The 10,945-nt window shown below is 43.2% G+C and overlaps 1 protein-coding gene across 1 annotated transcript; it reads right to left on the reverse strand.

The window, feature by feature from the left end:
• Positions 1-1,515: 1,515 nt before the first annotated feature.
• On the reverse strand, positions 1,516-10,718 carry ESX1 (ESX homeobox 1). Its single transcript, XM_017814135.1, has 5 exons — positions 10,619-10,718; positions 10,298-10,511; positions 10,175-10,220; positions 4,190-4,476; positions 1,516-2,872 (listed from the first exon to the last, which is right to left on the reverse strand). The coding sequence occupies exons 1-5, from the start codon at positions 10,716-10,718 to the stop codon at positions 2,647-2,649; spliced, it is 873 nt and encodes a 290-aa protein (XP_017669624.1). The 3' UTR covers positions 1,516-2,646.
• Between the last annotated feature and the right edge of the window lie 227 nt (positions 10,719-10,945).

Raw genomic sequence — 10,945 nt, forward strand, 5'->3', positions numbered from 1 at the left:
ATGCAGACAGCACAGGACTGACAGCTCCCATTTAATCAGGAGCAAGGAGCAGAGGGTGTCTTGGAAGAAAGGTGCCCTCTTGTAAGGAGAATTAGGACAGAGCAACAACCAGTCAAAACTGGCAAGGGTTTAGGAGGCAGCCCTGCTGTCCAGCCCTGCAGTTCCCAGTGGTGTTGCAGTGGCTGTGTGTGCTGGGTGGAGGTAGCAGCTCCCAGCGCTGGCAGGAGCTGTCATGCACATGAGTGAAGTTACTTTGCAGCTGTGTGTTTAATTGCTGTTCCTGAAATTATTTCTATCCATAGCTATTGGAAAAATTTTGTTGATAGATGAAAGTTATCTTTGATGTAACTGCTGAAATTTAGCTTGTGAATTTGATCCACTCACATGCCTGAGTGTGATCTCTGTGCCCTGTAGTCAGTAATGAAGATTTTAGTGATTACATAGGACCTACTATTTCAGGCAATGTATTAAAACAACCTTCAGCTGTTATTTTTCACATTCTACTTCCAGTGAATTTTGTCTAGGAATTTGGCAAAAATACCTGGGTTTTATTATTATTGCAGAGTTCTTTTCTCAGTGGCTCATGGCAAATGCAGGACAGTTTCTGCTACTTTAAATGAAACAGTGAGAGAGTCTTCTTTCCTGCAGAACCTCTTTGCATTGCAAGAGCCAGACACTGGTGGTAAGGAAAGATGCCACAGAACAGGAGTTGTGTAATGACAGTTTTCAAGCCATTAACCTACTTAAAAGGTTAATTTGGAACAAACTCAGTGCTTGAATGGATACCGTGTTGTGCTGCCAGTTGGCAGCCTGGGCCATGAGAGTGGACTGGTGGAAGCAAATAGCTGTTGTGGAAGAAACACACTTAAACTTTGTGTGAGAGGTCCTGGTTACATCACTTCCCCAGCCTCCTGCTGCTCCATGCACAAGCACAGCCTTAGTGCTACTCGGGTGGGAAGCTGGCTTTTCCTAACAGTGAAATGCCACCACCTTCTCCTACCTGTGAGGTCTACAAACCCAGAAATACTTCCACTGTTTTGGTAGGTTGTGACTCAAGAGCAGCCCAAGCAATGAGTATTCCAGAGGAAATGGAAAACTGATCTGTTTGATCCAGCAACTGCCTTCTCTGTCATGTACCCAAGTACAAGCTTGGCAGAGTCTCCAGAAGCAGCAGTGAGGTAGCTGGAGCTCTGCACCTCAACCTGTAGTCTTAAGAATAGTCCCAGAGCTGCCTGGAGAAACAAGTTCTAAAATATACAAAATCTTTTCAGTGTAAATGTATTTGAGGATGGTTTTGAGGAATGAGGCAGCACCAATGGAGGAGTTCAATGCTGTCCCATCAACCCTCAGAAACAGAGCTTGCTTGGACCTCAGCTAGAGGTGTGGGAAAGGTGATCTCCATGTGCAACCAGCTATTGGCCTTTCTTTTGTAACTGCTAAGCAACAATTAGCACTTGTATAACTCTGCCATTTGCACAGTGTCATGTTTGTTTAATCAGTCCTCACAACAGCCCTGTGAGGTAGGCGAGAAAGCTGCAAAAGGAGGATACTACTTATCCTCACTTTACACTAAAGCATCAGACCTGTAGAGAGTTGTTCTCAGTCCCATGTCCTGGATGGAGAAATTCAGCAAAGACTTTAAAACGACCTGTCTTGAGGCCAGAGAGGAATCCAGGATTTTGAAGACTGTAGACACTTGCTCAGTAAAGACTGAGTTTTCACTCATTCCAACATCAGTCCAAGGAAGAATTTAACACTTCACATTTAGTTTTCACTTAAATTCTGAACCTACTCAAGGCATGAAATGTCTCAAAATGTACAAGTAATCTGTTAACTTACTGGTCTCGTAAGATGTGCCAGAAATCTTGCTATAAGTATTCAGCAACTTCATATTTACAGCTCTGAGCTACTGATTGACAAGTATGTACATACACGGAGAACTACACACAATTTGCTGCACACTGATAACCTACTTCCACAGATACAGTTTTCATATACAAAGGTTAAACTTTTTTAACTATTAAAACATTGTCACCCTGAACATAAAGCAAACTTTTTTTAAAAATTCGAAACAAGGTACTCTTTGTACAAACCTAGTTCTGAATCAAAAGGCCATACTGAAAACAGTCCCCATCTCGTTCCTGCTAAGTCTGTCTAGAATGCAATATTTCACTGGCATTTGCACTTCAACATGAAGCATGGTCTCCAAGTTAATAACTGTGTACAGATTCTTACATCTCAAGTACTGCATGTAAGAGTTCCTCCTGAGAAGTAAGTTAAGAATTGCTTAGAAAACTGGTTATTTCTACAAAGAATTTGGAACCTTTGGACTAGCATCTGGTGAGTCTGGTGATTTCAAAGCTTCAGATTCATGCTGGCCTGATTTACAAAGAAGAGATAGTTCCTGTTTCTGTTTCTGCAGTGTGAGAAATTATACAAGCCAACTTACTACCTGATTTAATGTTGTAATGAAGGAAAACCATCTTTAGCAGGGTTATTCCTTTCAGTCCGTTACTGAAGATACAGGAACTACAGCTCTGCGTGTGTTTGTGTTTTCTTTTTTTTAAACGTGTCTCTCTAACGAGAGCTACTTACTGGAGAAGGCATTCACTTCCCCCTCCGTGGCTGTAGTCTGTGGGAGAGCTCCTAACAAAGTTCTTTGTTAGTGTTTGTAAGACTGGAGATGAGGTTTAATTGAGGGATTTGTGCTGAATGTTCTTTCGCTTTGAGTCTTAGTGCTGCAATGCTTGACGTTTTCCTTTCAACTGCTGCTGGATCAGTGAAGGCAGTAAGAGCAGGGTCTGACGGGGGTCCAGGAGCTTTCATTAGTACTGAAGCTGTTGTCACGAGAGGATTTAAAGCATTGAGAAACCTGTATTTGAAAGAAGTCAATATTATCCAAATTAAGAATTGTTTTGGAGAACAAGTACTTACTGAGTTGCAGCTTCCCCCACCCAAAGTATTAGAAAAAAATGTGCCAAAATTTCCAATTTCTTCCACGGGTACATTTTGTTTTAGCTTGATTTTGCAGCGTAGTCTCTTGCCTTTAAAAAAAACAAACCAAACCAAAACCAACCAGAAACCCCCACCCTAAATAAAAAACCAAAACACTTTTAAATAAAATGAAAAAGAGATGATCAGACATGGCATGCAGATACCTAGAACAGCATTTGCTTAACTCTTCATGCTAAATCCTTTCTAAACAAACCTGGGATGCTGCAGATCAGCCTGTTCTCTGAAAGCAATAAACCATCTCATAAAAAGACCAATTTATATGGCTGTTTATGCAGCCAATTTGTTCAGATCAACTGATTCCATGTGAAAAGCAGCATTTGTTTGTCTGTTAATGTGGAACTACCATACAAGCTCCAATTTCAGCAAGAGTGCTGTCTTCTGTTTTTATAAATATTTTTATATTTAAAAAATATATATATTTATATATCTACCTAGCTATTACATGTATACACATACACTATACACATGCTTTTTTCCTATTTTATGGGGCACACTAGAGCAGCAGTAGCATTTTGCTGATAAATTTCAGGTTGCCAGGCAAGAAAGCCCAGACAGCAGGTTCAGCCAAAATGAATTGCTGGGGTGTCTGACTACAGAGAAAGAAAAGGAGACTGGCTGTGGGCTCGTTCTGTGTGCTGAGAGCACATCACCTGCCAAGGGAAATGGGCTGGCTTTTAGTAGGACATGTAAGAGTCAGGAAGATCTCTCTCAATCTCTCTCCCTTGAGATGTGTCTCTATACATAGCCAGGCTCCCAGTCTTCTGAGAAGAAATGTTAAATACCTTTATTCTGTCAAATCACCTACACACCATGTCTGCCTGCAGCCACATCTTTATGGTGTATAACCTGAGTTAGACTGAGACAAGGATGAAGCTGCAGCCACCCAGGTCACAGCAGTCTGTGTGAAGACTAGAGTTCAGTGAGACCAAAATTGCAGTAAGTATGCACAACTGGTCTTCAAAAAACAATTACATGTTAATTTTTTACTAGCATGACAAACTTAAATCTTGCTATTCCTAATCAAGCTATCCTACATGGGAGCTAACCCGTTTTATTAAGTTTATTTCTCTATGGGAACACATTTATTGAGAACATGCGAGTATGAAACTAAAAAAAAAAATGCAGCATTTTTTAACGGTTTAGAGATTTAGAAAAAAAAAAATTGATTCTGTACCTTCCAAAATGTGGATTTAAAATAGGATTTCTGAAGAGAGAAGTCCAGGTAAGGCTGTTGAGGCCAAATGGCCCTAAGGTTGAGGGACTAAAAGCTGGAGACATGGATGGCACAGCCAATGTTGAAAGAGGCATTGACCTCCACGTGGGATCTAGGAGGGGAGAATGACTCAGTGGAACATCCAAAAATAGACCAAGTGGGTGTGTTAAGGAGATTCCTGGAACAGTCCCCAGAATTTCATTTTTTTCACGTTTTCTCCACTTTGCCCTTCTGTTTTGGAACCAGACCTTCAATAAAAAATTATAAAGGCATTAGATGAACTTACTCTGTAGCTTGTCTTACCAGATACTACTGCATGCATTGATGCAGGTAGCAAAATATTTACTGTTAAACCAAAACCCCCTTCCTTTAATACAAAAGATCCATTCATAAATGCCTTAGTGGGTTTATTAACAAATAAATCACTAGCAAGCATTGTAAACTTGACTACTCACATATGTTTTAAAGCCATTGTAATACCTATCACCTGAAAACTCATGAGCAGTTATTAAAAATTATCATTCCCCCTTTCATAAGCTATTTATTGAAAGTTAAACTTCAACAAAGCCGTTCAAGAGGTGGCTATTTCTGTACAGATACCTCAGGAAGCAACTTAATCATGACTGTAAGAGTAACTAGGCCAAAGATATCATATGCTTTTTATCTTGGTAGCTGCATCATACAGTTTTATGCAGAGAATTCAAAAGTAAAATGAGAACTTTTGCTACCTACCATGAATGCAAACAGCAGATGAAAGTGATTAACTGAATTGCACTGACAGCCAATACTAAACTAGAAAATCTAGTAAGCAGTATTGGAACAGGGTATCAAGATGTTTCTAAAAGGGCTCTAGCTACTATTAGGTTTGTGTAGTATGCTGGTGAGTATGTTGCCTCTTCAAGCCTGACTAGTCATTACTTTAGCCCATTAAACATCTTTTAAAGACTTTAGTCAACTGAATCTACAGATCAGAAAACTGAGGCTTCACACTGTTATTCTTTAGCATTCACTGAGCAGAATGTTCAGACTCAGGATGGCAGCAAAGAGGAGTGAAGAGTATCAGCTCTAAAGTGAGGGAGAGAGAATCTAAATCGAGGATATATAAAACCGCCAAAAATGTGAACACAAAAGATTTTGAACACTCAACATCCAAATGTAACTCAGCAGCTCAGGTTCCTCCAGCCCCCTCAGCAGTGGATTCAGCCCCCTCAGCTGTTGAAGGTGGATTCTGAACTGGATCTGGATTTGGAAGACAGGCATTATCTGTGGCCCATATCTCATTCAGCAGTCTGGTATATAACCACTGTTGCAATTCAGTGAGCTGCTTGCAAGCACCTCCATGTATAAAACTTGAATGCACTAATCAGGATTCAATATTATAAATAATAATGATAAATAGAGAGTGGTAACAGAAGGAAGAAGAGTTGTTTGAAAGGCCAATTTGTGTCCTGGATAAAATTATGACTCTCTAAAATTTACTTCTGATTTACAGCAAAGGTAAACTTCAAATATGAGGGTCTTTTACCATAATAATGTAGATGACTTCTTAATAAGAATTTATCAAGGCCACTAAAGCAAACTAAAATCATAAAATTAAACTGCAAAAATTCAAGTATCAAAAAAAATTACAACATGTTCTAAAAGTAGTTATTCCTCTGATATTGGTATTTCTGAAATAGTAAAATTCTATAGAAATCTGTATTATGACTTTGGAAGCAGCAGTTTTACAGATGCATGCTTTTTCAATAGTTTCTTTTTGCATCCTCAATTACATTTCAGCCAAAAAATGTTTTCAAAGAGTTTTAAATAACAGCTAAAACTCAGGTTTTTGGGGGTCCCGGCTTCGCTGTTTGCTTTATCTCAGACATGCCATATAACCATTTCCAGAAATGTGACTTACCTTCAGGTGCTCAAATAACATGAAGTGTGTTTGGAGGGAAGGCCCTTCACACACTGCAGCACGTCCAGCCTTTGTGTCCCTCTGTCAGTAACAACTGCTTCCTTCAAAGCACTCGCTCTGGGGTTTTCAGGAGCCAGCTGAAGGACTACTACTCTACTCCTTTCAATGCATCTGGTATCTTTACACTGTGAGTTGCTGTTCTCCTGGAGGAGGGATTTATATCCCTTGGGTTACATATGTAACTGTCTCGCTGCACAGGCAGTGGGCAGAGGGAGGTGTCTTTAGCAGAAAAGTCAGAACATCAAAATTGTGACGCTGTTACTTAAAATTCTTGAGTGTTTTGACTCATTCTTTGGTCCTTTCTCCAGCAGCCCATGGCTTTCAGTGGTCAGATGTCTTACAAAGGAATATCTGAACCCCTGAAATGCCAGGCAGCTGTGCCCGTGTGACAAGGACACTTGGTCTGTATTAGTCCAACACAGGGGGGTGGTAAGAAAAAAAAACCTCAATTACTGAGATCAGATGACTTTAAATCACTATTAACCAGTAATCCTAAATATTTTTAAGTGGAGCTTAGCAAAGATCTCATAGCAGAAGATCAACTCAAAGGTGTTAGTGTTTTCTGTGAAAATAAAGTCCAGTTGAAAAGGCAGTGAACTGTCTCACACTGCAGATATGCAGATACAGCCTTTCCTAAAAAGGATAAATGCTGCCGAGGTGTACATGACCTTACTAAATCTTAGCACTGTTCTTCAATCTGTTCTTGATAAAGAAGCCTAACACAAAATGAGATATCTGCTTTCCTGCTTTCTCTGCCTAAAGGAAATCCATTTGATCACTGCAGTGCAGACGTGCACTCTAACTACAAAATAATTTTTTTAATGCTACAGGTAATTTCGCGCGTAAAACCAAACTTTAGTCATCTTTCAGATTTTTTATTTATCAAACTGGAAGGAAATGCCAGCATGCATATCTAATAATTACCTTTAGAAAAAGGCTGGCTTTCAGTTCCTTAGTGGTACAAACATCAATGCAAGTGGTAATAGAAGAGCAGATCCACACCTCATACCTTACACTGACGTGAGAAACAGCTTTCAAAATCTACTGCATACATTATAGTCATTAACATTCAGATTAGTCATCTTGAACCTTTTGTTAAGTTGTTTTCCTTTGCTTCAAATAAAAGGCTTAACTTGCCTTTACTCTATTTTCAGACACATCTCAAGTGCCAAACTAACCGTAACAGAAACTGCTATACCAGTCTTAAGATTTTTATGGTATGACTGTAATATCAGTGGTAAAATAACTGTGGAAATGCATTACTTACTACTCAAAGATGAGTTTTAAACCATCAAGTTTGAATTGTATGCTAAATATTACCCAGATTTTATTTGCAATTACAGCATATCTGACAAGAGATTTAGGTCTTTCATAAAGGAAAAGGTGAGCATGTAAAATTTGATAGCTTTCTTGCTGTAATTTTCTTTAAAATTGTATCCTATTTAATTGATGTAATACCTAATGACGCTAAAAAGAAACAGATGTGTCTAACTGTATCGTGTTTCTGCTGCAGCTGAATAAGAGGGTTATAATGAGAAAATATGACAAGGATGCCCAGATCCATTATATCTGTAAGCTCATGTTTTAAAACTGATGTGATTTATGGTACTGAAATACCCATGGAATGTTTTACTGCTCACGTTAACAAAATAACATATTCTTTTAACTTTTTCCTGTTTTCCTCCCATCCTAACAGTAAGAATTATGAGAAGCAGAATGGCAACAACAGATGCAAATGCACCCCAACATGGCTCCAGGTTATGAAAAGGTTTCACAGACTCTCCGACTACCCCTTTCCCGAGGTAAGGAATGCTGCCATCTCCCCTCCTCTATACAAGTAAATAATGGGGGTTGGGTGAGGGGATCTCTTTGAAGTGATGCTGAAATGAGCATAGGTTCATGCAATTTTTTTTCTTATTTGTTCATTTTCATGTAAGATTCAGAATGCAAGAGGAGGAACAATGCTGTGCCTGGTACCCGTTTCAGCTGGCTGATGGAAGACTGTCCCCAGAGAAGCAAACCTCAATTTGAAAACATACGGAGGTGAAGAAATGGTCTGACTGCATTGGGTAAGATCAGTTTGTTCAGTTTACACTCGAGTAAATAAAGAGATACCAGTTTTCATGTCAACTGGTTTAGCCAGGTACCGTGGGTCAGGACTGGAAGTCTTCACTTCACACAGGATGCCTTATAGAGCAATTATAAGCACAGGCACATGAGGCAAGCATTTGGGAATTAAGGTAACTTGCTAAGTACAGTACATCACCATTGCTACACTACCTATTCCTATGCATCCCCTTCCCTCCAGGCTAAGCCCCATTTCTTGCAGGATAAGAACATATGCACTGGAGCTGAGGCACTGTGCACTGCAAGCTCACCCTAAACAACTATGCTGACTCTGTGCTCTGTGCCCAGGAGACTTGTGTTAAGATGTGATATCTTCAGGAGGTAAGGAGGTGCCAGGAACAGCTCTCTGCTGTTCCTTCCATCCACTGCGGATGCATCAGCTCTGCTATTTCCCTTGTTAATTCCTTTTTTACTCCATCAAACATAAACATTTCAATTTCTTCTTGATGAGTCATTGAGAAAAGAATCCCTCTTTGCCATATACCACTGCACCGTTCCTTCACAGGATCTACAGAGCATGTACCCCACAAAGGGAATGTGACAGTAACAGGTAAATTAACAGCTTTCCACCCATATCTTTTCAATTGTTAGATGCCATGTGTAATTGCCAGAGACTGGGCCATTTCAGTGACTCGAGGTTTTAGGGATTGTTGATGGTAGGAAGAGGAGAGGGCACATAATTTCCTCCAAGTCCAAAAAAGAGAGATGAAAACTGCATCTAGATATTCTCAGATGAGTCACTTATGAAGTACCATTCATACTTCTAAGGCCTTTTCTGAAGATGGTGCATATTAAAAAAAAAACAAACTAAAGAAGTTACAGTTTTACAGACATTAGCTAGTGTGAACCATCACCAATCCAGTGACTGAAGTAATGACAACGTATACAAACAAGGATCTGGCATCAACAGTAACAAAGCTACAGGAGTTAGTAGGGCTGTCATGCTGAGCAGCTGTACCAGTTCTCAGTCTTTCACAAGTAGGCACAAACCCAGAGCTGTGCTGGAACAGTCAATATCTGATATACAGAACAAGCCAAATTTAGTGCAATTGTCGTTTTGAGCTTAAAAATACTTTGAAAGCCTTCACACCTTTTGAAACAACTATTATTTTTTTTAAGGCTATAGTTTCTGTATAAAAAGGATTTCTAGGTTATACAAGAGATGAATCTAAAGAAACTGCTCCTTAAGAGGTATTGTTAAGCAGGAGTGCACAGAGTCAGGAAAAGTTACTAAGGGTTATTTGTAGTTTAAGCAAACTGCAAGCTAAAAGTCATTAGTGTCTGTCTCTGTATGATGAAGCTCTACGGGCGTTGTTACAATCACAGTCCAGCCAGGCATGAAATTTTTCTGGACAGTGCCTGACTGTCATATATGAATGTCAAATTAATCTTTCATTTGTTTTGACCAGTCATTTAGAAGTGTGACTGTTTTATGGAGCTAAGTTAGAGCAAGAAGAGGATGTAAACTTCACTGTAGCCTGGGTAAATAACTTTGGATGCCCCACAGAACCCCTCATTTGCTGCGAACCACTTGATTTATTTTTTTTAAAAAAGCTGTTTCAGCACTCAGGAGACACTACATGCCTTTAGACCCACGAAGGCGACAGCACACGCGGGTGTGAAGCGCAACCTGGGAGCGCTCCCGAACCCTTTCCCCGCCGCGGAGGTACCGCGTCCCTTCCCCCGTCCCTTCAGCACCCCCGGCGCGGACGGGACGCGATCCCGGCCCCCGCCGCTATTCCCTTTCCTCCCTGCTGAGCACAGGGACAGCGCCCTGTGTTCCCCCTGCTCTCAGGCGTCTCTGAGCTCGCCCCCAGCCCCCAGGAGGGCTCCCCGGTACTGCCGCGCCCGTCACTCACCTGCACCCGGGCTTCCGTCAGGTCCAGGCGCAGGGCCAGCTCCTCTCTGCGGGGGCACACACGGTTAGCGCCGGAGCCAGGCGGCCGCCCCGCACGGCCCCCCCCGCCCGCCCCTCCCGCTACCTGGTGAACACGTCGGGGTAGTGCGACTTGCGGAAGGCGCGCTCCAGCTCCTCCAGCTGGAAGGTGCTGAACGTGGTGCGGTAGCGCCGCTGCTTCCTCTTCACCGGACCGGGCGCCTCGGAGCCGGGCGGGCGCCCCCCGCGCCCCTCGGCCGGCGGATCCTCCGCGGGGCTGCGCGCCCGGACGGGCCGCGGCGGCACCGAGCGCTCCGCGCCTGCGGGGGAGAACCGCGGAGTTACCGGGGCGGGCGGGGAGCGCCCCGCCGCCCCTCACCGTGCCCACCGCGCCGCCCGCACCGCACCGCACCGCGCTGCCCCTCACCGTGCCGGCCCGCGGCGGGGCCCCGGCCCAGGATGCTGTCGATGAAGTAGGAGGTGAGCAGGTGCAGGGCCGGCGGGGCGGCGGGGGCCGCGCTCTGCATGGCTGCGGGCCGGCGGCGGGGCAGGGCCCCCGCGCCGCTCCCGGTTTTATGGTGGCGGGCAGCGCCCGGCTCCGCGCCCCGGCATTAGCATTTCATTAGCTCGTGGCGTCAAGGCCGGGGGTGGGACGCGCCGGGCCCCGCTCGCCGCGCAGGGGCCGGGCCGCCTCCCCCGGGGGGCAGGGAGAGCCGCCCCGTCGGGGCAGCCCCGGGGCCGGGCGCTGCCCTGG

Source organism: Lepidothrix coronata, unplaced genomic scaffold (assembly GCF_001604755.1).
Source record: "Lepidothrix coronata isolate B3197 unplaced genomic scaffold, Lepidothrix_coronata-1.0 Scaffold2, whole genome shotgun sequence".
In the NCBI taxonomy this organism is placed as follows: domain Eukaryota; kingdom Metazoa; phylum Chordata; class Aves; order Passeriformes; family Pipridae; genus Lepidothrix; species Lepidothrix coronata.

What these genes read in the sequence shown, in the direction of transcription:
- ESX1 (XM_017814135.1), bottom strand. Translation starts at nt 10,718, where the DNA reads ATGCAGAGCGCGGCCCCCGCCGCCCCGCCGGCCCTGCACCTGCTCACC. An exon ending in TACCCCGACGTGTTCACCAG is followed by an intron (nt 10,221 to 10,297) that starts GTAGCGGGAGGG and finishes GTGCCCCCGCAG; the next exon opens with AGAGGAGCTGGCCCTGCGCC. An exon ending in TGACGGAAGCCCGGGTGCAG is followed by an intron (nt 4,477 to 10,174) that starts GTGAGTGACGGG and finishes TTTTTATTGAAG; the next exon opens with GTCTGGTTCCAAAACAGAAG.